Below are 23,259 nucleotides of genomic sequence, written 5' to 3'. Positions count from 1 at the left end.
AAAATTTTTCGGCCCAAAAATAAGTGAGGCAACGGATCAAAAGTTACAGGCAGAAAACCAGAACCTGAGTTTTTCACATTTTTCAGCTGGTGATCTTTTCGTCGTCATTTCTCTCCCGTTATTCCCACGCTCTTTTTGCTGCGTTTTCTGAGTTCCTGGGAGTCTAATTAGGCAAGAAAAGGTCATGCAAATCGAATCTGGGACCAAAAATTTTTCGGCCCAAAAATAAGTAAGGCTAACCCCTTTGTATTTTTGGCGAAAATTTTCGCGATTTTGAAATGTGCTGGAATAAATTCCTTCGTGCACTATTCTGACGTAATTTTGCGAGAGAAATCGATTGAGTGCAGTCTCAATACGCTGCGAGCAACGGATCAAAAGTTACAGGCAGAAAACCAGAACCTGAGTTTTCCACATTTTTCAGCTGGTCATCTTTTCGTCGTCATTTCTCTCCCGTTAATCCTACGCTATTTTCGCTGCGTTTTTTGAGTCCCTGGGAGTCTAATTAGGCAAGAAAAGGTCATGCAAATCGAATCTGAGACCATAAATTTTCGGCTCCAAAAATGAAGAAATAAGTAAGGCTAACCCCTTTGTATTTTTGGCGAAAATTTTCGCGATTTTGAAAAGAGCTGGAATGAATTCTTTCGTGGACTATTCTGACGTAATTTTGCGAGAGAAATCGATTGGGTGCAGTCTCAATACGCTGCGAGCAACGGATCAAAAGTCACAGGCAGAAAACCAGAACCTGAGTTTTCCACATTTTTCAGCTGGTCATCTTTTCGTCGTCATTTCTCTCCCGTTAATCCCACGCTCTTTTTGCTGCGTTTTCTGAGTTCCTGGGAGTCTAATAAGTCAAGAGAAGGTCGTGCAAATCGAATCTGAGACCAAAAATTTTTCGGCCCAAAAATAAGTAAGGCTAACCTTTGTATTTTTGGCGAAAATTTACGCGATTTTGAAAAGTGCTGGAATAAACTCTTTGGTGCACTATATCGATGTAATTTTGCCAAAGGAATCGATTGGGCGTAGTCCCAATACGCTGCGAGCAACGGATGAAAAGTTACAGCCGAAATACACGAACCTGTGTTTTTGACTTTTTTTGGCTGACGCTTTTTACATCGTCATTCGTCTGCTGTTGGTCCTACACTGTTTTCGCTGCGTTTTTTGAGTCCCTGGGAGTCTAATTAGGCAAGAAAAGGTCATGCAAATCGAATCTGAGACCATAAATTTTCGGCTCCAAAAATGAAGAAATAAGTAAGGCTAACCCCTTTGTATTTTTGGCGAAAATTTTCGCGATTTTGAAAAGTGCTGGAATAAACTCTTTGGTGCACTATAACGATGTAATTTTGCCAAAGGAATCGATTGGGCGCAGTCCCAATACGCTGCGAGCAACGAATCAAAAGTTACAGGCAGAAAACCAGAACCTTAGTTTTTCACATTTTTCAGCTGTTGATCTTTTTGTCGTCATTTCTCACCCGTTAATCCCACGCTCTTTTTGCTGCGTTTTCTGAGTTCCTGGGAGTCTAGTTAGTCAAGAAAAGGTCATGCAAATCGAATCTGAGACCAAAAATTTTTCGGCCCAAAAATAAGTAAGGCTAACCCCTTTGTATTTTTGGCGAAAATTTTCGCGATTTTGAAATGTGCTGGAATAAATTCCTTCGTGCACTATTCTGACGTAATTTTGCGAGAGAAATCGATTGGGTGCAGTCCCAATACGCTGCGAGCAACGGATCAAAAGTTACAGGCAGAAAACCAGAACCTGAGTTTTTCACATTTTTCAGCTGGTCATCTTTTCGTCGTCATTTCTCTCCCGTTAATCCCACGCTCTTTTTGCTGCGTTTTCTGACTTCCTGGGAGTCTAATAAGTCAAGAGAAGGTCGTGCAAATAGAATCTGAGACCAAAAATTTTTCGGCCCAAAAATAAGTAAGGCTAACCCCTTTGTATTTTTGGCGAAAATTTACGCGATTTTGAAAAGTGCTGGAATAAACTCTTTGGTGCACTATATCGATGTAATTTTGCCAAAGGAATCGATTGGGCGCAGTCCCAATACGCTGCGAGCAACGGATTAAAAGTTAAAGCCGAACAACGATAGATTTCCGTCGTAACTTTTCTACTGTTGGTCCCACGCTCATATTGGTGCATTTTCTGAGTTCCCAGGGGTTCAGTTAGTCAGGCAAATCTTCTCACTATCGATTGTGAGACTTCGAGTTTGAGGATGCAGTTATCTGTGAAAAGTGTAGAGTCAGCCGTTCTTTTTTTCCTTGTAGAATAATACGAACTAATTTGTATCAAAGTCAGAACAAGGTCTCGCTCTATTGACTTCTTTTTGGAATGAACACTATGATACCTAGTCCCATGTCGCTGCTATTACTGTTGTGAATTGCACCTCTAAAAAAGAGAGAAACGCCGGAGTATTCTCTGAGCCGTTGATTCCCTCCCTAATCTCTCATTTCAAGTTATAGTCTCATTGACTGTTATAAATATAGAAATATAGACTGCTGGTTTCGTTGCTGCTACCAAATAGCTTCTCTCTCTTGACGTCGTATACCCCGACCATACTTTTTCCCCAAGAACTTATCGTGTAGCTTGGAAAACATGAAAAGTTCATAGTACTAGAGACTCAATCAAAATACACATTTGCTTTTTTACCAATTGCAATTTATTTAAGACTCACCTCTATAAATACAAACATGATACAATTAGACGTGATGTATAGTACCCACACATGAAAATTATATCGAAGAATGGGTATAATGATTGAAGAAATTATCATAATACAAGATGACATGGAATGATTGTTCAATGTCGAAGCAATAAAACCTCACAGGCTGAATGACATAATTCAAAAAGAAGAAAAATCATTTTCATATCGTAAAATATCGCAGTAATGTAAATAAATATACAGATGGGATTGTCCCAACTCTATTAACAACATCACAGCTGTGACACTAAAAGTACTTTAGGTAAACTTCAATTTTAAGAATCCGTGTGCAATTGGCAATTTCATTTATTGTAAATCTGGTCCTTTTCTTTCAAGCCCGTTGTAGCACAAATTGTCGAATGGTTGTTCAATGTGCACGGACGGTTCAGCGCCAGTTCGTTATTCTGCAATTTATTCACATAATTTGAAAAACTACGCGTTAAGATAGAAGTGTAAATCATAATTCAAAATTTTCCATTACTACTGACCATGACGACGTGCTTTGAATTCAATAATCCAGCCCATACCCCCGTTATTCATCGATGTCATGTACTTTATCAATATCTTGTAATTTGAGGAACGGTACGGAGTTGGAAGATCCTGCAACAAAACGCGAAGATTCGTTAAAGCTCGCTAATAAGTGGTAAAATAGAAAGATTTGCAATTAAAGAATTTGCAATTTTTTTCAAAGTTTAATTTTTACGTTTGCAATACTGACCTCGCCACAGTAACTCTTCACGAATAATTCCTGCCCATCGGGCTGTACATTATAAATTTTCAATACATCTGTCGGGCAGGTTTCCTTCACTCCAATGTCAAACACTTTGAAGTCCAGATCCACAACAAAACCCGATGGCACAGTCACTTCCCAAGTGCATTCGCTTACGTTACGGAACGGTCCCGGATATAGCGGGGATGTGAAGCGACCTTCGCTATTGTAAAGCTTTCCTCCGCAGCCTCTTCCTGCAACAAAATCAAATAGAATATAGATTAGAAAATCAATGGAACAGAAGTACAACGTAATAATAAACACAATCTCCAAAAACCTAGTACCTTTGTCAGTCGTCGTATACGTTATATCGTAATTTTGAAAGGATGAAATAACTTGAGACCACGAATGCAAGCTCAGTTTGTTCCCAGAACTAAAGATAGGCTCTGGTATGCTGTAACCACACAATTGAGCCAAGGTGGTATTGCTGAAACTCCCATCATATATCTGCAATAAAATTTGTTACAAATTTACACTGTACCATCGTAAACACTGAAAACTTCCACAGTCTATCCGCATAGCGTGACACTGAAGGTCACATCGTATACATTCTTAACACACCAACCTGTAACGCTTGTCTAGAACAATTTCGACTGGATGACAGGGAAAAGCTGTTAAAGTAAAGTGAAATCGTGGAATTCACTGGAGCTGTTATCGTGAAGAAACACTCGTCCGAACCTTGGTGAAAAATGCGCCCTTGAGGACGAGTGAAATTCCTATTACACACGCTCTCACTGTATTCGAGCTCAAATCCAGTGTGCCTTTCTTTTGGATTTGGGGACGATTCAAAAATGATTTCAATACCCTGTCCATAGCTGTGAAAAAACGGTTGATTAACGGTATATTCATACTCGATGCGTTCACGCCTTCACAGGTAAGACGTCCTCAAAATTACAAAACAACACAAGATTAATCGAAATATAATGTACGTATACATTTATACCTGTGAAAATCGAATGGTAGATTACTACCACAGTATGAATAAGTTTCTTGTGTCAGACGGCTATTCTGAAAAATTAATTAACAGCTTATGTATAAATCAGCATAGACATTTATTGTGTAAAATATGAATATTCTATAATGTCTGATTACCATCCAGAAGTATCTATTTGGCCTTCCTGCACCACCGTAAACCAAGTTTTCCCCGAAACCTTCACTGATGTGGGTATCAGCCTGATAAAGAACATATCACAATACAGTAATGAAATTTCCTACAAGTATATCTGGAAACTCAAATCACAGTACAAAAACTACAAACATTTTTATCGTAGATAGTCAACTTGTCGTTATTACAATTCTCAGAACTCTCTAAGTCAAAGTGGTTGAAGTGTATGGTCAAACTCTTCCAATAGTTTAACCTTTCATCGGGGTAAGAGAGGAACCAGCGACATCTCAATCCAGCATCGTACACGCCCGGAAAGTTTGGTGATTTCAATTTTTGAGTATGATTTTCAATCAACAGACTTCTATTACCGCAAGGAGCTGTAACGTAGAAGAATTGCGTATACTTGTAAGTAGCCGGTAATATTTTGATTATTTTTATGCGGAAATTACGCAAAAAATATATACAATTCTTACAATGAAGTGCTTCAAGTGTTGCCGTCACTCCATTGCCATTTAGTGTACCATCGGTCACAAATCTGATCCACATTCTATTTGTTGTTGACGATATAGGTGGTGGAATAATATTTCCACAGTATATGCCGATCAGTTCGGAAAACGGACCCAATCCATCACGTATCTTTGGGAAGGAGGCAAAGAAAATATTTAACGACTGTCTAAAATTTTCAAATCAGATCATTGTCTGAGATTCGTGAATGCTTTTTACCTCCAAATAGTCACCAGAGCATGACACGCTTGCTGTCCGATTTGCACCCGCTAGAGACGTTGCATTTTTCAAGTCCATGCTATTCATCGTCAGTCTAATGTAATGATCGCTCGCCGCTTGGACGGACCAGTGACAATCTTCCAAAGAATTGTAGATCGCATTAGTTTGTGTTCGGAAAGTTTGTGATCCTGAAAGATCGATATCACCCCCACATCCATTCGCGATACCGGTAGTGAATAAAACCTATGGATTGAGAAAATCACATGTCATCCCCTTCTAGGTACATTTGTCACTCTCACTTTATTGTCGGTGATATAAAGGGCGAATATAGACACTCATCAACTCGCCTTTGCTTTGAAGCCACGTCCGTGAACGGAATTGTCCGTAACGAAGTTTATGTTCATGATACCAGTTGTTGATCTGATCGCGGGGTTTCCAATCGACGTACCACACAGTAAAATTAACCTATTTTCTTTCTCCGTAGTCCGGGTGGAGTACACGGCTACGTAGTCGAACCGGCACCTAAAATTACATCGCGGTACAGGAAGTTGGTGATTTCAATCATTTTACACGAAAACCAAATTCCACCATATTTCGAACATAATTTACGTTTTTAAGATAGGTATGTTACCAGTTCCTCCTCTTCATTTGTTTTGAAGATGATATTTCAAATTTAAAGGGTGAACATAACTACTAACCTTCTACTGGTTTCAAGATCGAAGCTTTCAATTCTGAGAACAATAGTTTTTCCAGGTGGGGCCTCTACGATCCAAGTACAATTAATTCTTCCGTAATAAGTATCACTAGCGTCTAACGCAGGTGAAGTTATGTCCGCAGGGCTAGTTATCACGCCGCCGCATTCTGTAAAATTTGTTTATAGTATTGCGTTGAAAAGGTGCGGGTGTTTTGATGAAACGTTAACAAATGATTGGAAAATTAGAAAAAGGAATCGCACTGCAGTATCTCAGAAACTTACCGTCGACGTAGTACTCTAATTTGAATCCCCTACGTTGAAAATATGAGTTCGTTGCAAAGTGCATTTCCAATCGTGAATCAACTCTTTGTGTAGGTGGACCATCATCACCACACCAAGTAGTAGTGTCCCTCATATACCTATTGGTCTCTATTATAGTAAGGTTGTCATACTGACAGTTGCTGATCGTGTCTGCAGAAGAAATTGTGAGTACTTTAGGTGTGGGTCATCAAACGTAATTATTCGCACGCAATTCATACTTAACAAACCAATTTACCTGAACTTTCCAACTCGAATTCAATAAACCGTACAATGAAGCTCATTCCCGGCGCTAAAAACGTATAGTTACAGAACAGATTCCCGTCGTATTCTAGGGGCCATCCAGGCGAAGTGAGATACTTCCTTTGCTTCGTTACTACTATGGTCCCACCACAGTTGGTGCCCCACTTCGCATGGAATCCATCCGCTTGAATTTTGTCATTTGACCGGAACAGAACTCTCATACGATTTGAAGTTGAGTTCAGCGGCTGGGGTATTGTTCTACCGCATAGTTTTGGGTAAGGATACCACGAAGTAACCCCGGTTGTAGGATCTTCGCGCCAATCGAACACCTGTAATCAGAGTTGCACTTGTTCGTGATAATAAATGGTAACTGATCTCAGTGTGTTGCTGGTGAAGAAACCACAAAATTTAATTAATTATGGTAGTAAAGTCAGTAACGTTATACTGACGATAATGCATATAAAGGAAAAATTGTCATTTCGCACATCTAGGCTTATTTAAATTTACTCAAATTCTAAAAACTTGACTCCTTCAAAGTCGCTTAAGCATTGCAAAACAGTAATTATCTTCTCATTGTTGCATTACGTTAATGTTACTTGCTTCAACCTCGTCATTACTTGTTGGTGCACAGTATTTGATTCGAATCCGTTAGTCTAAGGTAAGACCATTAATAGATACCTGGACGAAGTCCTTGGCACAGTCGGCACTTTCTTCCAGCTGGAACCGGTCTACAAACTCTAATCCAATGTGATATCCGTTGTCTACTGTTAAGTTCCATGAGCACTCAGCATTATTCGGATACTGTGTTGGGAACCTGTCAAAATATAGTACATAACAGATACGGTGCTAAAGTGGTCGAAAATAAAACAATTGATTGAACGTTAATGAACTGTCAAAGAACTTGGAATAATTTGAATAATGCACACTTAGGACTGGAAATCTCTCCACGGTTTCTCGTGCGCACTATACCGCAAGCGGAATCATGTGAATTATGTGAATCCAACTGTAGTTCAAAATCACTCGGGTCTTCGGCGTGATACTCAATCCACAATTTGTTAGATCCTGATGTTGTAGCATTCGGTGCAATAGATCCGCAATATTTGGGCAACATTGGCGAGTAGAAGCCGCCATTTCTGATTGAAAGGGGTAAATAGTTGTAGAATACAGAGAAACAAAAATTTTATATATAATACTATATTTATGAAGCTAAGCGTACATTTTACCTTATAGTAAGGTAGTTTCGTTCGCATCCTGTAAGATTCAATCTCTTAAAAGTCATTAGAAATTTCCCTCGTGCATCCGGATACTCTATTTTCCAGACGCAATCTATCGGGTACGTCTGATTTTTTGGTGCAGTAATTGTTTGAGAAGGGCCGCCCAGTAATCCACCGCACAGATTCCAGCGGTAGCTAATCGTGGCAATTATCTTAGCTACTGTACTTCCTAGATGATAAATTCGTTTATCTAACTGCCGACAGATTAATGCATAATCATTGTTATTATTGATTCATTCGGTGCACTGTAATTAGTATAACGAGAAACAGAATGCACGGGTACGTTATTCAGCTAGTATAAGAATTTTTTAGTAAATTTATTTTCATGAGTCATTGATCGCTTTCTCGACCATAATATCACTCGAAGTATCAGACGTCAAAATTCATCAATCTTTATCTGTTGTACAATACGTTCCAGTCAATATTTACTCACTATAATTACATTATTTGGCGACGGACTTCGTAAGGTAATACCATCTACATGTCCACAAATGTCACCGACTTGATCTCCAACACCTTGAATAAAAATGAAAGTTCTTCTCTTTAGGAAAAACAAGAAAACTGAAATAGATTTCACTGTCCCTGCTTAAAATGTCGGATACATAAAATGCTGGTCCTATTCGATCTGCGTCTGTAACTATTCCGAACTTATCTATACGGTTGGATCTCTATACGTCAACACAAAAACAAGATTAAAAAGACTATAAAATTTCAGATAAGAACCTGATTCATTTGTTCAAAACCTTAAGTAGAGTAAAAAATTCAACACCCTGTATGAAAAGTAAGCTCTATTTCGCATATTATCACGTTCATCGTATAGTTCATAGAAACTGAATAAAACATGGATTGCAAAACAATAGCTATGTCGCTTGATTAACCTGGGCCTCAAGTTTGTGTTAACTGTCGTAACTTACCATCAGTTACCGTAAGTCTCGGGTCGAAAAATCTACACAAGCCTCTTTCATCAGTGGGTACTCCACCAAGCACTAGTGACGCATTCAATGCAAGGGTTTGTTCTGTTGAATTGACGAAAGGCGAACGAAGTGTCCATTTACACCAAAACTTCGTCAGATTGTGGATAGAATCGTCATGGGAAATCAAAGTACCCTGACCGCTTGTTAGTTTACCACCACACACTGCGATAATGATATAAATTTGTGAATAATGCTTATGTAGTTTAAATGTGACAACGAGCGATATTGATGGCATTGCCTAACTCACGTGCAGGAGCGATGCTACTGTAACGAGCTTTGAAACTGACGGTGGACCGAAAGTTCATCCAGTACTGAACAAGCATCGTGTTGCCGCTACTGAGAAATTGCTTCTGCGTGCCGGTGTTCGTCGCGATTTCAATCGCACCGCCATAATCGAAAGAATTGTAAACCTGAAAGAAATACCTGTATGAATTGTCGAGTTATATAAGTATGAAGTACTCAGCTGTTGAGCTTGGCAAGAACAACACAGTTAATACAAATATTTAAATTCAAAGTATCGTAGAATGGTAACCGAGGGTTTAATCACTTATCGATTTCACGTACATCTGATTTCAAGATTACAAAGGTTTCAAAAGATTTCACGGATTACAAATCATCTCAGACGATTTGAGGATATTTCTAAGGATCTCAAAGGATTGCAAGTGGTTTCACAAGACTTCTAATGATTTTAGGAGATTTCAGAAGATTTCAAAATTTATACAAAATTTCGAGGATTTCAAAGGATTTCATATGATTTCAAGAGACTCCTGAGGATTTCTAAGAATTTTAAAAGGTTGTGTACGAATTCAAGAGATTTTTAAAGGTTTCAGAAAATTTTAAAAATTACAGAAGAGTTCAGCGGAGTTGAGTGGATTTTAAGAGAATTCAGAAAATTTCAGGTGATTTCAAGCGATTTCATCGACTATAAAATGTTTCAGACGGTTTCAAAGATTTTAACAGACTTCGCAAAATTCACGGAAAGGTGTACAACAGATTTCAGGAGTGATTAACCCGTCCGTTGAACCGAACGTTGTAAAAATATGATACACAGGGTAGCTTGCATTGATATCACGTACATGAATGTCGTCTGATAACAAGAATGATATGTCTTCAAGCGATGCAGATGGGTTAAAATCAATTAGATCGAATTGAACACGATATCCTTCTGGCACTGTTATTCTCCACACACAAATCCTGTAAGAGACAAACACTAATATATATTAGTTGAACAAAGAAAATGTAGTCAATGATTCGTTTATATTCAGAATGAAATTACCTCATTCTCGTAAACGTAGCACGAGGGTAATCGGGTGATGTGAATTCACCAGCTTCGCCGACGAGGTCACCGCCACATGCTGCAAAGTTTCGTTTAATGGCAATATATACTGACGTGATACCATGTTCGCAGTGAATCTAAATCTTCCCACTCATTCTCAGCAGATCCTGTAGTACAAAAGAACTCACTTACTTTCTTCAGACGTAGTAAATCTGATTTTGAATCCTTTAAACCTAGTGGACAGACTTTGATTGCTTGTGAAAACAATCTCTGCTTTATTTCCCACTGCTTGAATCACTCCAGGCTTCGAATATCCACAATATTTACCAATGCTGTTCTTCACCCAAGCTAAATGGAAAGACAAGAATTTATTTGTTTTTTTCCTAAGCCAAAATATACGCGTGGTTATTAGTATTAGTAATTTTAACACGACATGAGAGAGTTGATATTGTATTCTTATGAAATGCAGAAAATTTTCGATACTCTCCTCCTGTATATTGATAAATTGGAATGAGGCTTAACTACTTACGCTCGTACCAGCCAAGTCTTACATAATCACTAATTTCGACATAGTCAGTATGGCTGCAATTCATTCTGCTTGGTAAATCGAGGTCTAAAAATTGCAGCTTTACTGTGTGAGTAGAAGTGCCGATGATAGTCCAGTTACAATGATACCCAGTTGGATAAGGGTCTGGATAATTAGGTGATTGTATCACTCCTTGTGTGCCTCGTACAACTCTGTTACAGTGATCTACGCACCATAGAATCGATTGAATTATTCAAAAATCGAGTAAAAATAATGTAATCAACTAGCTTCAACATCTTCAAAAACTCGCTCACTGCCAGTGTTGACTATAGCCTTGAAACCATTTTTAGGGTCGGATACATCAGTATAAAAATGAAGATACATGACATTTCCGCTCGTGGTCAAACTGGGTGGATTCGCGTTACAATATCGTCCTAAGGACGTCGATAACTCAGTTCCTCCATCTCTGATTTCAAGATATTCTTTATTGCAACTGAAACGTAATAGCATTACTTGTGACATCATCAAATCTTTCACATTGTCAAATAAACTACGCATCCAGTAATTGAGAATCATCGACGGAGTTGTTATAAAAGTTACTTACTCGGGATCGAAGGTAAAATCGAATCTCTCAGGGAAATGAATCGAGATCAGTTCTCCACCCGGTGCCATTACTGTCCAGGTACACTCGGTATATGGGTCTGGCATGTTTGGATAGTTTGGACTGCTTATGTTCCAACTTTGGTTTTCCTGCGTTAGAAGGATTTCACCACCACAATTCATTCCCACCTCCCTAAAGAATATTAATTTCGGTTAGAGGATCGATAAATGCCATTATCTTCCATAACGCAACACGAAAGAATGGAAACGAGCAAAGAACGGAGCAATGTAATGACAATTTTACCTGTACGTGAGTTTGAAGAGATTATGCATCTTCGAGCCAGTGAACTTGACATAGAGTAAATTCCCAGTTGTTTGCAAACTCTGAGCTGGAAGTGTGCTACCGCAATATTTGCCATCACCGAGGAGAGGGGACGAGACTGCGTGGCCGTTTTTCAACTGCAATCAGTAATCATTGTGAATAATCAGAGTGGAAGACATTATTGGGATGCGAATAATTAGAAATTACCATAACATAGTTTTCCGCACATGAAACATCAGTGCTACTCTGTATGTTCAACTCGGTAAACTTGACTTCTATAGTTCTCCCCGGCCTTACGGTAACCTTCCATTCACACACATGATGCCACCATCTACTATCAGGGTCAGAATCCGTTGTTCGATTAACTTCTATAACTCCGTTCGGTCCGTACAGCTCACCACCACATACTGGTGACACAAAATAATTAGATGTTGCCATGATTTGGTAGGGTAGTTGAATATTTCCACAACGATATTAATCGATGAAGAATTTTGAAACGGTACCTCTCCGAACTACAGCCTTGAATCCGGTTTTATTTCCATACGAGTCGGTGTTAAATTCGATTTTCATTAAATTTGATGCTTCTATAGTCGTGCCAGTAGTGTTGCGATAGCAGAAGTTTCCTATCTGTGTCCACTGTTGCTGAGATGTCAAAGAATTTCCCGTATAAATTTTAACTTGATCAGCAATGCAACCTTCGGTTTCTTCCAGGTCAAAATTGATAAATTTTATTGCTAAGTGTGTTCCAGGAAGTGACTCGATGGCCCAGGTGCTTTTGAGTTCGGATTCGTAACCATTTGGCCAGCCAGGTGACATGAGAGTGTAGGTGCTGTTCCTCAGAGCAGTCAACACGATTACTGTATCATATAATGCACGTTTTTAATAAAAATAATTTACGCATGTGTAACGCGCATGCCGGTAGTCAAATTTTACTTATCAAGCACTTACCTTCATCCGAAACAGGATCTTCAGGACCAATGGTACTTCTGGGAACTTCCAACCAGCTTAAGAAAAATTTGCTACCTTCTTGTAATATTATCGAATTGAACTTGATGTACACTACATTACTGGAAGTTCGTACCATACTCGGTAATATCATACCACACTCTCTCATCAAAACCGGAGCATCCGCGTCATATCCATCATAAATCTACGACGTAAAGAACAAAAATTAATCACCAAGTACAAAAATCGTACTGAATTGCTATTGTAAGATTTTTCCCGACTTCCCCCCGTGTAAATAATTTAACCCTAGATTGCTACACCAGGGTCCCCGAGACCAGACAGTAATTTTCATAGGCTAGCTCTTGAATAATGGGAAGGACCATAATAGAGCTTCGGACCATGTGGTGAAAAAAAGTTTGGGGTCTCCTCAGTAGTGATACAAGTCGGTGAGATCAATTACCGTCGAACCGCTGAGTAGCGAGTGTCTGAAGTGAATCCAGGGTCTCCGAGACCTCAGTGTGGTAACAACGTACCTTTTTTGAGGACAAATACTTCTTCTAATTCAATTTATTTTATGTTTATAACATTATATATTTGTCCCACGTTTTTATGATTTCTTGTTTTATTTAATTGAAAACATCGTAAAAATCGAGATTGATGCGTCGTGGTTAGAGCTCTGTACTGATCAATTTGTCTATTGCTAGATTCGAGCTGAAGATTTACAGAGTAAATATTTGTACACAATAACTCATGCAAATATCACTAACGTATTTTGCAGTCTAAAATATGCAAACCCGGAGTAAATCGTGTAGCTGCGAAGAGGTAGAAGCGCTACCTTATTCTCGGCTACAACGAGAGCGCTTTGATACTTCAAACTTATACCAGTAATAACGTAAATGGATTATCATTGTATTGAATGAAAAATGAAACTAATAAATACTCCACATCACACATGGATATTTGTAATATCGCCTTTTCCTTCCAGCCTGTGTTTAATTTATGAAATTCTTGAATGTTTTTACGTATGCACGTGTAAATGAATTTTTCAGAGAACCGGTAGTGAATGTCATACAAGCGAAAACATTGGTGAAAGCGAAAGTTTTAGGTACAGATATAAAGTTTTCTAGACTATCGTGTAAGTCACCCGAATGGTGAGAATGAAAAAATTTGTTATGTTGACAACATGCAGTTTCGTTGATACTATTGAAATATCAAGTCGCCAAATTTTCCTTCCATGCTTTAGAATGTTCCTTTTAAAATGCTAAAAGAAGTTTCAAAATCGTGCTACTGGGACAGAAGATATGAATTTTAAAAAAAAAAGTGTAAAATCGATATTTTTCTCGCGTATCTGGATGTTCTTTCCGTTTTAAACTCGTATCAATTTTTTTTTTCATTATAGAGCTGTTCCTTGATAGATTCTCAATCAATTTGAAAAAAAGACTTAAATATGTCAATTTTAACTGTAGTTATGGAGAAAAATCTAAATGATCGAGACTCTGGTATGATAACGACGTAGACAAAAAATAGGTGTGGCAATCCAGGGTTAATACGAAAATTACTTTCTATCTTCTATTATGAGGTACTCACAACAAGTGCTATGTAACATTCGCTTCCGTATTTTTCGATATAGAAATCTTTGAAGGTGATTTGTATCGTAAATCCGATGTCAACGGTAATACGCCAGAAATATTCTCCGTCCAGTATGCATACATTTGGATATAACGGAGACGCAATGTCTCCACTGGGTCCTGACAGCTCCAGATTTCCATGTACAATGCTATAATCAGCTACGAATCCTTTTTTTGTATCTTCCGCGCTACTTTTGAACTTGACCCACAAATTTTTCTGCGAAATTATCGTGCTTGCGTTTTTGCCGCAATACACATCGAGTAGTCTTCCAGCCCCATTCACTTCCCGTACCTCGACGTAATCCAAATTACAGTTCTCACTTTCAGTCACATCGAACTCCCTGAATGACAAGCTTATCGCGTTCCCCGGCGATATTTGAAGGTTCCAAACACACTCCACATTTCGGGGGTAATTGCTTGGATATCCAGGTGTGGCAATCGCTCCCTGTTCCGATGTGTAAGTACCTCCGCAAGCTGTCATTATGTTTTAACAGTCAGTATTATCACTTTAGAGAAACATTGCCCTACCTATCTACTTCACCAAACATTGGGTCTTAGATATTTGGACGATACCTGAGTTCAGGACAGAGTAAGCCCCTGTAAACTTTCCCACGTACAATATGCCGTACTGAGATGTGGCATGGATGGATAAAACATTTCCTTGACTTGTTATTGGCGGTGGAACTTTAGTTCCACACCAGGTACCCAGCGATAGTCCACCTGTTTCTTCGCCCTCAAAAACCTTTATAGAAAATGCATCGCACTCATCGCTACCCACAACAAGCGATGACGGTAGTCTCATGTCCGTCAACGTTAAAGTGACATGATCCGCTGCATGAAACACGGGTTAACATGATAATTATAACGCGTCTGATTTACCGATTTCCGCGTCATTTAATGCTCAACAATCAAAAATTTTATTTGTCTCCTGACCAGGATTTTCATCAGTTGGAATAACTTACCCTTGGATCAAAAGATATTAGTCTGAAGATTTAACTTTACTCGTGAAATTTTAAAGTTACGAATCCTTTCTGGCCGATTCATGCTGGCCGCATGAATCATTTGAGTAAACACGTTGTGCTTGATATGTTGGAATAATATGCAATTAGTGAAAACTTTCACCTGGATCTTCGGCTATAATGGTCCATGTGCAGTTCTCTATATCTGTATGTAAGCCGATTGCAGAATTCATCGTTATAGTTCCGGCACTACGGGTGACAATGCGTGCTCCGCATGCCATATCGTACCTTGCCTTAAAACCCTTCGCCGTGATGTGGCTGTCTGTTCTCATGACTACTAAAAGGCTGTTGCTCGAGGAAATGTAAGACGGAGGGAGTACATTGTCGCAATGAGTTCCCAGTAGGCGCGCATCTTGCGTTGAACCATCGTAAATCTGTTACGAAATGCAGACATTGTTAATCTAACATGGTCGTAGCAAATGGTGCATTTTCATACAGCCCCATAATATTTAGCCATCAGGGCTATCTTCTTTCATAACAATCAGAACGGAAAATAACTAGGAGAACTTAGTACATACCTTGACATAATCGTCTTTACAGTTTCTTGTCCTCTCAACATCAAAGTCCAGGAATGTCAGATTGACGAGGTGGTTTTCAGCAATTTGAATGAGCCACTCGCAGTTCTGATTTTCCTGATAGTTCAACGGGTAGTTTGTGGAATGTATGACCCCCGTAGCTGTGGTGAATTTACCACCGCATTCGATAGGAACGCTTCTATAAGTAGCTTTGAATCCCGAACGTTCGATAGAGGAGTCGGCGTGAAATTTGATGAACATTTGCCTTCCTGTACTGGTAAGTGTCACCGGGCTGGACACGTGGCATGTTTCTATTAGCTGTATCGCATTATCATCGGCTCCATTGTACACGCTCAATTTATCAAATCCGCATTTCGACGTCTTTTCTATGTCGACTTCAACCAACTGAATTTCTATACTGTGAGAATAGTCCACCTCGATGTTCCAATTGCATTCAATATTTGCTGGGTACGGCCTGGGCCATCCTGGAGATGTGATCGTACCTTGTGGTCTAGTTAAGAGACCACCGCAACCTATGAATTCATCAACATTTCAGCATTTATTGTTACCCTAAAACTTCGATTAAATTCCGTACATGCGGAATTGATTTCATAAAACAAATATATGCTTGACTTCATAAACTAACCGTTTACAACCCATTCAAGCCGGAAGCCATTACTTGCAATGTAGCTGTCGGAATAGAATTGAAGAAAGACCTGACGTTGAGTAGATACTATCTTTGGTGGAAGTTCCATGCCACAGTATTTGTTGATAAATTTCTTCGACACATTGTAATCCCCTTCGCTTACTGTTAGGTAATCGTAATCGCAAGAGTAGTCGAGCCCTGCTTCTAGGTCGAAGTGAGAAAAGGTCGCATTTATCTTGTTACCCAGGGGCGCCTCGATCACCCAGCTACAGTTTTCTCGGTGTGGGTAATTGTTCGGGAAATTTGGCGATTCAATCACTCCTCGGAAACCCTTAAGTATGCGGTGGCATACTGTAAAAATTAAAAGTCTCTCCTTCAATAATTTTTTTGAATTTATAATCTGACTTTAATAGTATTCATTGAAGCCAATACCACTCACTAGTTTGGTAATTTATGTGAAAACCACGACCGGCGTTGCTGTAATCGCTATGGAAACGAATGCTGGCTACATTCGTTGTCGTCTGTACGTAGACCGGATGGTTGCTGCTGCAGTATTTTCCCAAGCTTTTGCTGTGTCCAGGAACCCCTTCAGTAATCTTGACAAAATCGAATCGACATTGGTCATGTTCTTCGAGCTGGAGGTCCACTATGATAAATTGAATAATGCTGCCGGGAGCAACCGTAATTTTCCAGTTGCATTCAGCGTGGTGATAATACGGCTGAGGATAATTAGGAGAAGTGAACGACCCACTTGAGGTTGTTGATACACCCCCGCAACCTGTTGAGTTTTAAAAAATATTGTAAAGTGGATATATGTATTCAATCATGAAGTATATCCTCCTTGTTTTCGATGACCCGACATGAGGCAATAATTACAAACCAACTACGTTGCTGTCCCATTCTATATTGAAACCGGCGCCACTTCTTGAGTAATCAGATGTAAATTTCAGGTACATTTGATTGCCGAAGCTGGAAATTTGCCTCGGTATTTCTGTTCCACAGTATCTTCCAATCAGAGGAGATGAATCCGAGCCCCCGTTTCTGAGGACAGTGGGATTTCGTGTAACATGTAAACACGCAACTATATCTCCATGGCTCCGAAAGTAGAATTTTGTGGCAGGGTACTATTATACTTTGTGGCGCTCGAGCACCGCTAATTGCGTTACATGCATACGAAAATATGAGCAGGGGATATGGACTTTACCTAACTTCCAAACTGTCAGATATGCATGATGGGTGCCCCTCGATGCTGAAATTCCTAACATTCAATACGACTTGGTGCTTGCTAGGAGCATAGATGAACCATTCGCATACTCTGTTTGTCGGGTAGGGCTGGGGGTAACCTGGCGACTTAATGACGCCTGTCAGCGTGGATAAGTGCCCGCCACAGAATCTTGAAGCATCGATAAATGTATACGCAGCCATAAATCCGTCCCTCGCTACGGAATGATCTGTATGAAAGTTGATCGACATCTTTTGCGATTGCGTCGTCATCACGTGAGGTATCGCCGTTCCGCAGAACCTGAAACGAGGTAGAGAATTACCACACACTGACACATACGGTTGGCACAATCTTGGAAAGCTTTTTTTCTGCAGAATTTGGAAATACACACAAAAAAGTGGTGAATTCGTCAACGGATATAACTTACGTTCCCATTTCCTGTTTCACGTCCATCTCAGTATAATCGTATACTTTGACATAATCGTGGTGGCAGGCTGGATGTGACTCTAGATTAAACGAGTGCCAACTAAGCCGCACAATAAATCCTGAGGGTGCCTGAATGTTCCAGGTGCATTCCTCGTTATGACCGTATTTCCCGTCGTCAGAGGGGGACTGAATTATACCCGTTGTTGCTATAAAGTTACCTCCACATCCTAGTTGGGAAGAATGATGAGGTAATAGTCGTGGGTTACGACTTTGATTTAATCTAAGGATAATTGAGAATTAGGAAAATTCTGCTTACTTATATCGATAACGTCGTAGGTAGCCATGAACCCTCGTGTCTCATTACGGGCGTCTGTATTAAACTTGATCCACATATTGTTGTGCGTTGACATAATGGGGTAATTGGGAATCGATACGTTAGTGCCACAGTAGGTTCCAAGCATTGTCGCCTTCTCACTTTGACCATCGTGGATTTCCAAGTAATCGTAGTTGCAATAGGATCGCCCTGAACCCTGAATATCCATATCATTGATCGTCAATCTTATAGCTTTCCCAGGTGGCTGTATTATTTCGTAGATGCATGTCCTCGACGCTGGATAAGGATTTGGATAGTAAGGGGATTTCAAAACGCCCGTGGATTCTACAAATTCTCCGCCGCATTCGACCTCGTAATTTAGTTTAAAGCCTTTCCCATGAAAAGACTGATCACTTTTGAATCTTATCAGTACAACATTTGAGTCAGATCGTATAGACTGCGGCAGCGTGGAGCCGCAATACCTCCCAATCAATGGACTTCTTACGTCCATACCTTCCCGTACCTGTAGCAAAGAAATATATACATTCGGTATTTTGTAGCCCAAACACGAGTAAAATGTAGCGCACCATCAATTCAATAACTTCAAATTAATACAAAGGCTAGTAGAACATCTGTAAAATATGTACTGCCATTTAAATTTACTGTACGTGGCGACAGTGTGAAAAATGTGTACAGAAAAGTTTACGCACCTCAACAAAATCCCACCTGCAACTATAGGAACCCTCGAGGTCGAAGCTGACCCATGTTAGCTTGATTCGTTCTCCAACCGGTATTTGAATTCTCCACTCACAATCCAAGTTTGGATCGTACCGAGTTTCGAAATTGGGTGAAGTGATGGTGCCAGAAGACGCAGTATAAATGCCTCCGCATCCCGGTGATCCTGAAGAAATCATTTTTCAAGTAACACTAAAAACAACTCTCACAAGACCAGTGACCCGCGTTTCTATTGTTTTAAACACGCAAAAAGCACTGATACAGTTAAAATATTTTTGACACCTTCAATGGCCGAGAAACCGATCTCAAAACCGAGGTCTTGTCCCGAATCGTCAGAGTGAAAATGAAGCCAAGCTTCCGATCCAGATGTAACAAGTTGTGGTAGATGGGTGTGGTTACAGAAAAGTCCCAACTGATGGCTTCTGTCGCTTGGCCCATCCGTGATCTGTTACAATGAATAAGACGTTCATTTACTGACTGCAGTACCGCAGCGTACTTGATAAACTGATGGAACGAAACAGAATAACTGTACCTTCAGATAATCTTTCTGGCAAGTAGGATTCTCCTCCAGCATCATTGTGTAGAAGTGGAATTGAATTCGCTTTCCAGGGTTGACGATAACGTGCCACCGGCAGTCTCTGTTGGGCGGATATCTACGCGACCATCCCGGAGACTTTATCATACCAATACCTGCGCTCACCTCACCTCCACATTGAGGCTCTATCGACGTCCAGTTGATGCTGAATCCGTCATGAGATTTGCTTGTGTCCGAGTGGAACCAGAGGTACACATACCTATCAGATGAGATTATACTTCCATTTCCGGGTAAGTTCGTGCCACAGTATCTTCCGATGAAGTGTTCTGCAGCTGTGCGGCCGTCATGAATCTGTGGATTGTTTAGGTACAATGAGACCGATGTACTACGGACATGGTGTTAGTCTTTTAAGTAGTCTTCCATGACTCACCTGAAGGAAATCGTTCTGACAGTTCGTGGAAGATTCCAAGCCGAAAGCCGTGAAGGTAATATTCAAAACTTTGTTTTCATTGGCCTTAAGAACCCAGGCGCAGCTCAAGCGATGTGGATACTGACTACCGTCACTGGGGAATTGCAAAATCCCTGCTGGTTCCTCAATATTTCCTCCACAGGCCTCTCTGGGAGTTTCACACCGGGGTCCAGTAAAGCTTGTGGTGCACTTGCAAGTTGGTCGTTGTCTTGCAGAAACGGTACATATACCCTGATTTTGACAAGGATTAGGATTGCAAGGATTCGCTTGGGTATCGCAGTTTCTTCCTAAACATTGAAAAATGCACGACTTGCTCGCTGAGTGTCCTTTTGATCCACTAGCTCTTTTCCAAAGATGAATATAATACACGCAGTTTCGTTAGCTTTCAACGCCAACCTTTTGAATCATCAAGGTCAATATACATATCAGAATATCTCACCGGTATATCCAGATTGACATCGACACGTGTAATCATGAAGCTCATTTGGAATACAAGTTCCGTGGCTGCAGGGGTTGCTGGTGCAAGCCGAAGGACCCAAAACATCGGATCCCACCTCGCAGCCGTTTGGTCCCATTCCATCACCATGATAACCGGCCGGACAGCGACATTGAACGGACCAGTCGCCCATGCCTGGGCTATTGATGCATATGGCTAACGGATGACAACCGCCGTTGTTTATTCTACAACGCCCGACGTAGTTGCAGGTCACGCCATCGCCCTCATAACCAGTTGGACACGATGCGCACATCCTTGACCCCTACAAAAAGGATGCAGTTTCACTGTCAACCATTCATAACGCCCATAAATCAATGTTTCCGATGATTTTGTTTCTTGCAATACCATTGTATTGAAGCATTGCACTAAGGGTGAAAGACTGCAGCCACCGTTGTTAGTCAGACACTCGTCGATATCCGCGCAGTAGTATCCGTTTCCTGTAAAACCCTGAGGACAAGATCCGCAGTGAAAGCTCCCAGGCAGGTTGATGCACGGTACCATGGGACTGACGGAGCATGGAGGATGCTTGGCAGCACACTCGTCGACGTCTTCGACACAAGCCGGATTTGCACTGGTACTAGTCCAACCCTACACAATGAACAATTAAAAAACCTTCGCGCAAAGAAAACCGGTACCGACAACGATCGATTTTAGATTTTTACCTCGTCGCACGAGCAAGAGTAGCCAAGTAATGTATTCTTATTATCAACGCAGACACCGTGCCCACACAGTTCGTTTGAGTTTTCTCTGTTGCATACTTTTGTCTGTTTAGTGCAGTGTATACCGTACCATCCTGATGTACAGTCGCATCTGTTGTTTAACAAATAAAAGCTTCGTCAGTTGCATCATGTTTCAATTGCCCAGAACAATTGTTTCCAGTATATGTACAAGTTTTGTGTTAGGAGCATCTGGTGAAACCAGTTTTTCCGTAAATGGTGCTCCTCTGCACCACCGCGGTGATACATAATAAATTATGGTAAAACCGAACAAAATGTCTACTAAGAGATGGTTTTCTCCTTGAAACCCACCGATAACTTCCAGCGAGATTTCTACAGACAGCATTGTTCTGACATCCTAAGTCAGTTCCGAGGTACCTGGCACATTCATCAACATCCTTAGTGCACTGCGGCCCCTGGAATAACAATAAATGCATTTCATTTTTTTAAATACATCATCAATGCACCTCGATCGCTGCAGCGAAGGATAAAAAGAAATTACCTCCCAGCCTTCTATGCAGCGGCATTTATACCCGTCTATCAAATCCTCGCAAGTACCGCCATTCTGGCAAGGATTACTTGCACATTCATCGGTTTGTAACTTATTCAGGATATCTCTGATCTGGCGTTCCGTTCGACGTACCTGGGTTATGGAAGTATTCATATCAATGCTAGTCAGCCGTACGTGATAAGATAGAAACTATTGAAGCGAGACAATCGTTGAAACTTGCTGAAAATAATTATTGTATCGAACAGCAAATAGGTAATAATACTTACTCGTACGGTGAGCCGCTGAATTCGAGTTCGTGCAAAATTTTCAAGACTATCACTTCCATCCTAGAACATGAGAGGTGAGCTTAGATTTATCATAAGAAAGTCAATGAGAAGCGGGTGAAATGATCGAATGAAAGACGAATAAAAGAAGAAATAGTCGACGAATGAAAAATGCGTAAAATTTTGGCAGTGCTCAAAATATTTCATTGCAAACCGAGACCCCGACGAAAGTGTGGGACTCATACTAGTTCCCTTTACCCTGGATGAGCAATTACTTCAAACGATTAAGTTGGAGTTTCTTCTGCCGAATAGACGAAGAGCATAATGATTTCGTTTATTCTTACGGTACGTTGATTTCCAGAAGGAATACTATTGGTATCGTTCTGTCCAGCGCCAACTTCAATCGCGCTAATTCTGCTCACTAGACCAACGCGATCGTCGTATATCGTTCCTTTTATCTCCCTTAGACTGGACTCAACATCTGCGAGAATTCCATATTTCCATCTTTCCACCAATTGCGAAGCGTTGTACGCCTGTGATCGAAATTTAATTTTCAAATGACGTTTTGATAAAATGAGTAAAATCATACTCATCACGTTCCTACATGGGAAAGTGAAAATTTGCAAGTCATTGACTCACCGATGACGCGACCTGTACCAGATTGAGTCCGTTTACGGTGACGTAGCTCGTACCACGAGTCTGTAAAGTGATGTTCTTATCTTGGGCACTAGTGATGAAGAGATTTCCGTCGCGAACTTCCAGCACCGGCCTGTTAAATTTTGAAATTATAGCGATGTATTTTTACGTAAGGCACGTGAATACAAGTCTGTAAACTGAATAAAGTTTGTATCAATACAATACATCAATCATTCTGGTACGGGGTGAATTCAAGCGAACTGTAAACATTTAAATTTGTTTCAAAGTGAATTTCTTTTGATCCAAAATTTGCGAATTAATTAGTTCGCTTTCTCTTACTGCAGGATAAAAACCTCACCTATCATTCATCCACGTTTCGGAAAAGCTTACAAAGGTAGTAAGCAAAGCAAAAGCCACGACCCATCGGGACTGCAAGAGGGTCCTTGCAGTCATTTCGTACGAAATCCCTTTCAACACTCGACCACTCTTAATAAATATTCAAAATAGGTAGCATTACAGAATAAATAGATTTCTCCCCAGGCACTGTTGCTAGCTAACTGAGGCGAGAGAGGCGTCAGTGTCTCGATATCATACAATTTAGTGGGCGTTTTCAATAACACCCAATATTAAATTACAACCATAAAATGTCCGAATGATTCTCAGA

The 23,259-nt window shown here is 40.3% G+C and overlaps 1 protein-coding gene across 1 annotated transcript; it reads right to left on the bottom strand.

Annotated features, from left to right (window-relative positions):
• Positions 1-2,648: 2,648 nt before the first annotated feature.
• Positions 2,649-23,116, bottom strand: LOC124305619 (cubilin-like). Its single transcript, XM_046765199.1, has 53 exons — positions 22,954-23,116; positions 22,599-22,728; positions 22,304-22,492; positions 21,963-22,022; positions 21,688-21,828; positions 21,498-21,601; positions 21,132-21,279; positions 20,815-21,057; positions 20,413-20,731; positions 19,935-20,260; positions 19,502-19,855; positions 19,252-19,414; positions 18,945-19,135; positions 18,238-18,757; positions 17,923-18,148; positions 17,478-17,795; positions 17,154-17,314; positions 16,713-17,051; positions 16,274-16,624; positions 15,631-16,160; positions 15,216-15,486; positions 14,667-14,924; positions 14,053-14,567; positions 12,469-12,670; positions 12,024-12,377; positions 11,728-11,927; positions 11,503-11,657; positions 11,203-11,391; positions 10,913-11,091; positions 10,602-10,823; positions 10,265-10,420; positions 10,073-10,151; positions 9,873-9,990; positions 9,044-9,206; positions 8,737-8,958; positions 8,256-8,338; positions 7,772-8,016; positions 7,475-7,681; positions 7,227-7,362; positions 6,544-6,877; positions 6,270-6,458; positions 5,992-6,154; positions 5,641-5,815; positions 5,294-5,536; positions 5,044-5,206; positions 4,724-4,947; positions 4,558-4,638; positions 4,409-4,473; positions 4,031-4,280; positions 3,750-3,912; positions 3,415-3,659; positions 3,185-3,296; positions 2,649-3,100 (listed from the first exon to the last, which is right to left on the bottom strand). Exons 1-53 carry the CDS (start codon positions 23,046-23,048, stop codon positions 3,096-3,098), a joined length of 11,274 nt encoding a protein of 3,757 aa, XP_046621155.1. The 5' UTR covers positions 23,049-23,116; the 3' UTR covers positions 2,649-3,095.
• Positions 23,117-23,259: the final 143 nt, after the last annotated feature.

Source organism: Neodiprion virginianus, chromosome 5 (genome assembly GCF_021901495.1).
Source record: "Neodiprion virginianus isolate iyNeoVirg1 chromosome 5, iyNeoVirg1.1, whole genome shotgun sequence".
Classification (NCBI taxonomy): Eukaryota; Metazoa; Arthropoda; class Insecta; order Hymenoptera; family Diprionidae; genus Neodiprion; species Neodiprion virginianus.
The sequence above is the reverse complement of the archived record's forward strand: the minus strand, read 5'-3'. Positions and strand labels throughout refer to the sequence as shown.

Bases quoted from the DNA above. Each gene is read 5' to 3' on its own strand.
- LOC124305619 (XM_046765199.1), bottom strand. From the start codon at position 23,048: ATGACTGCAAGGACCCTCTTGCAGTCCCGATGGGTCGTGGCTTTTGCT. The intron at 10,824-10,912 runs GTGAGCGAGTTT...TATGGTGCGTAG, and splicing joins GGCTATAGTCAACACTGGCA to ATCACTGTAACAGAGTTGTA. The intron at 10,152-10,264 runs GTAAGTGAGTTC...GAAACTTTGCAG, and splicing joins ATTTACTACGTCTGAAGAAA to CATGTGGCGGTGACCTCGTC.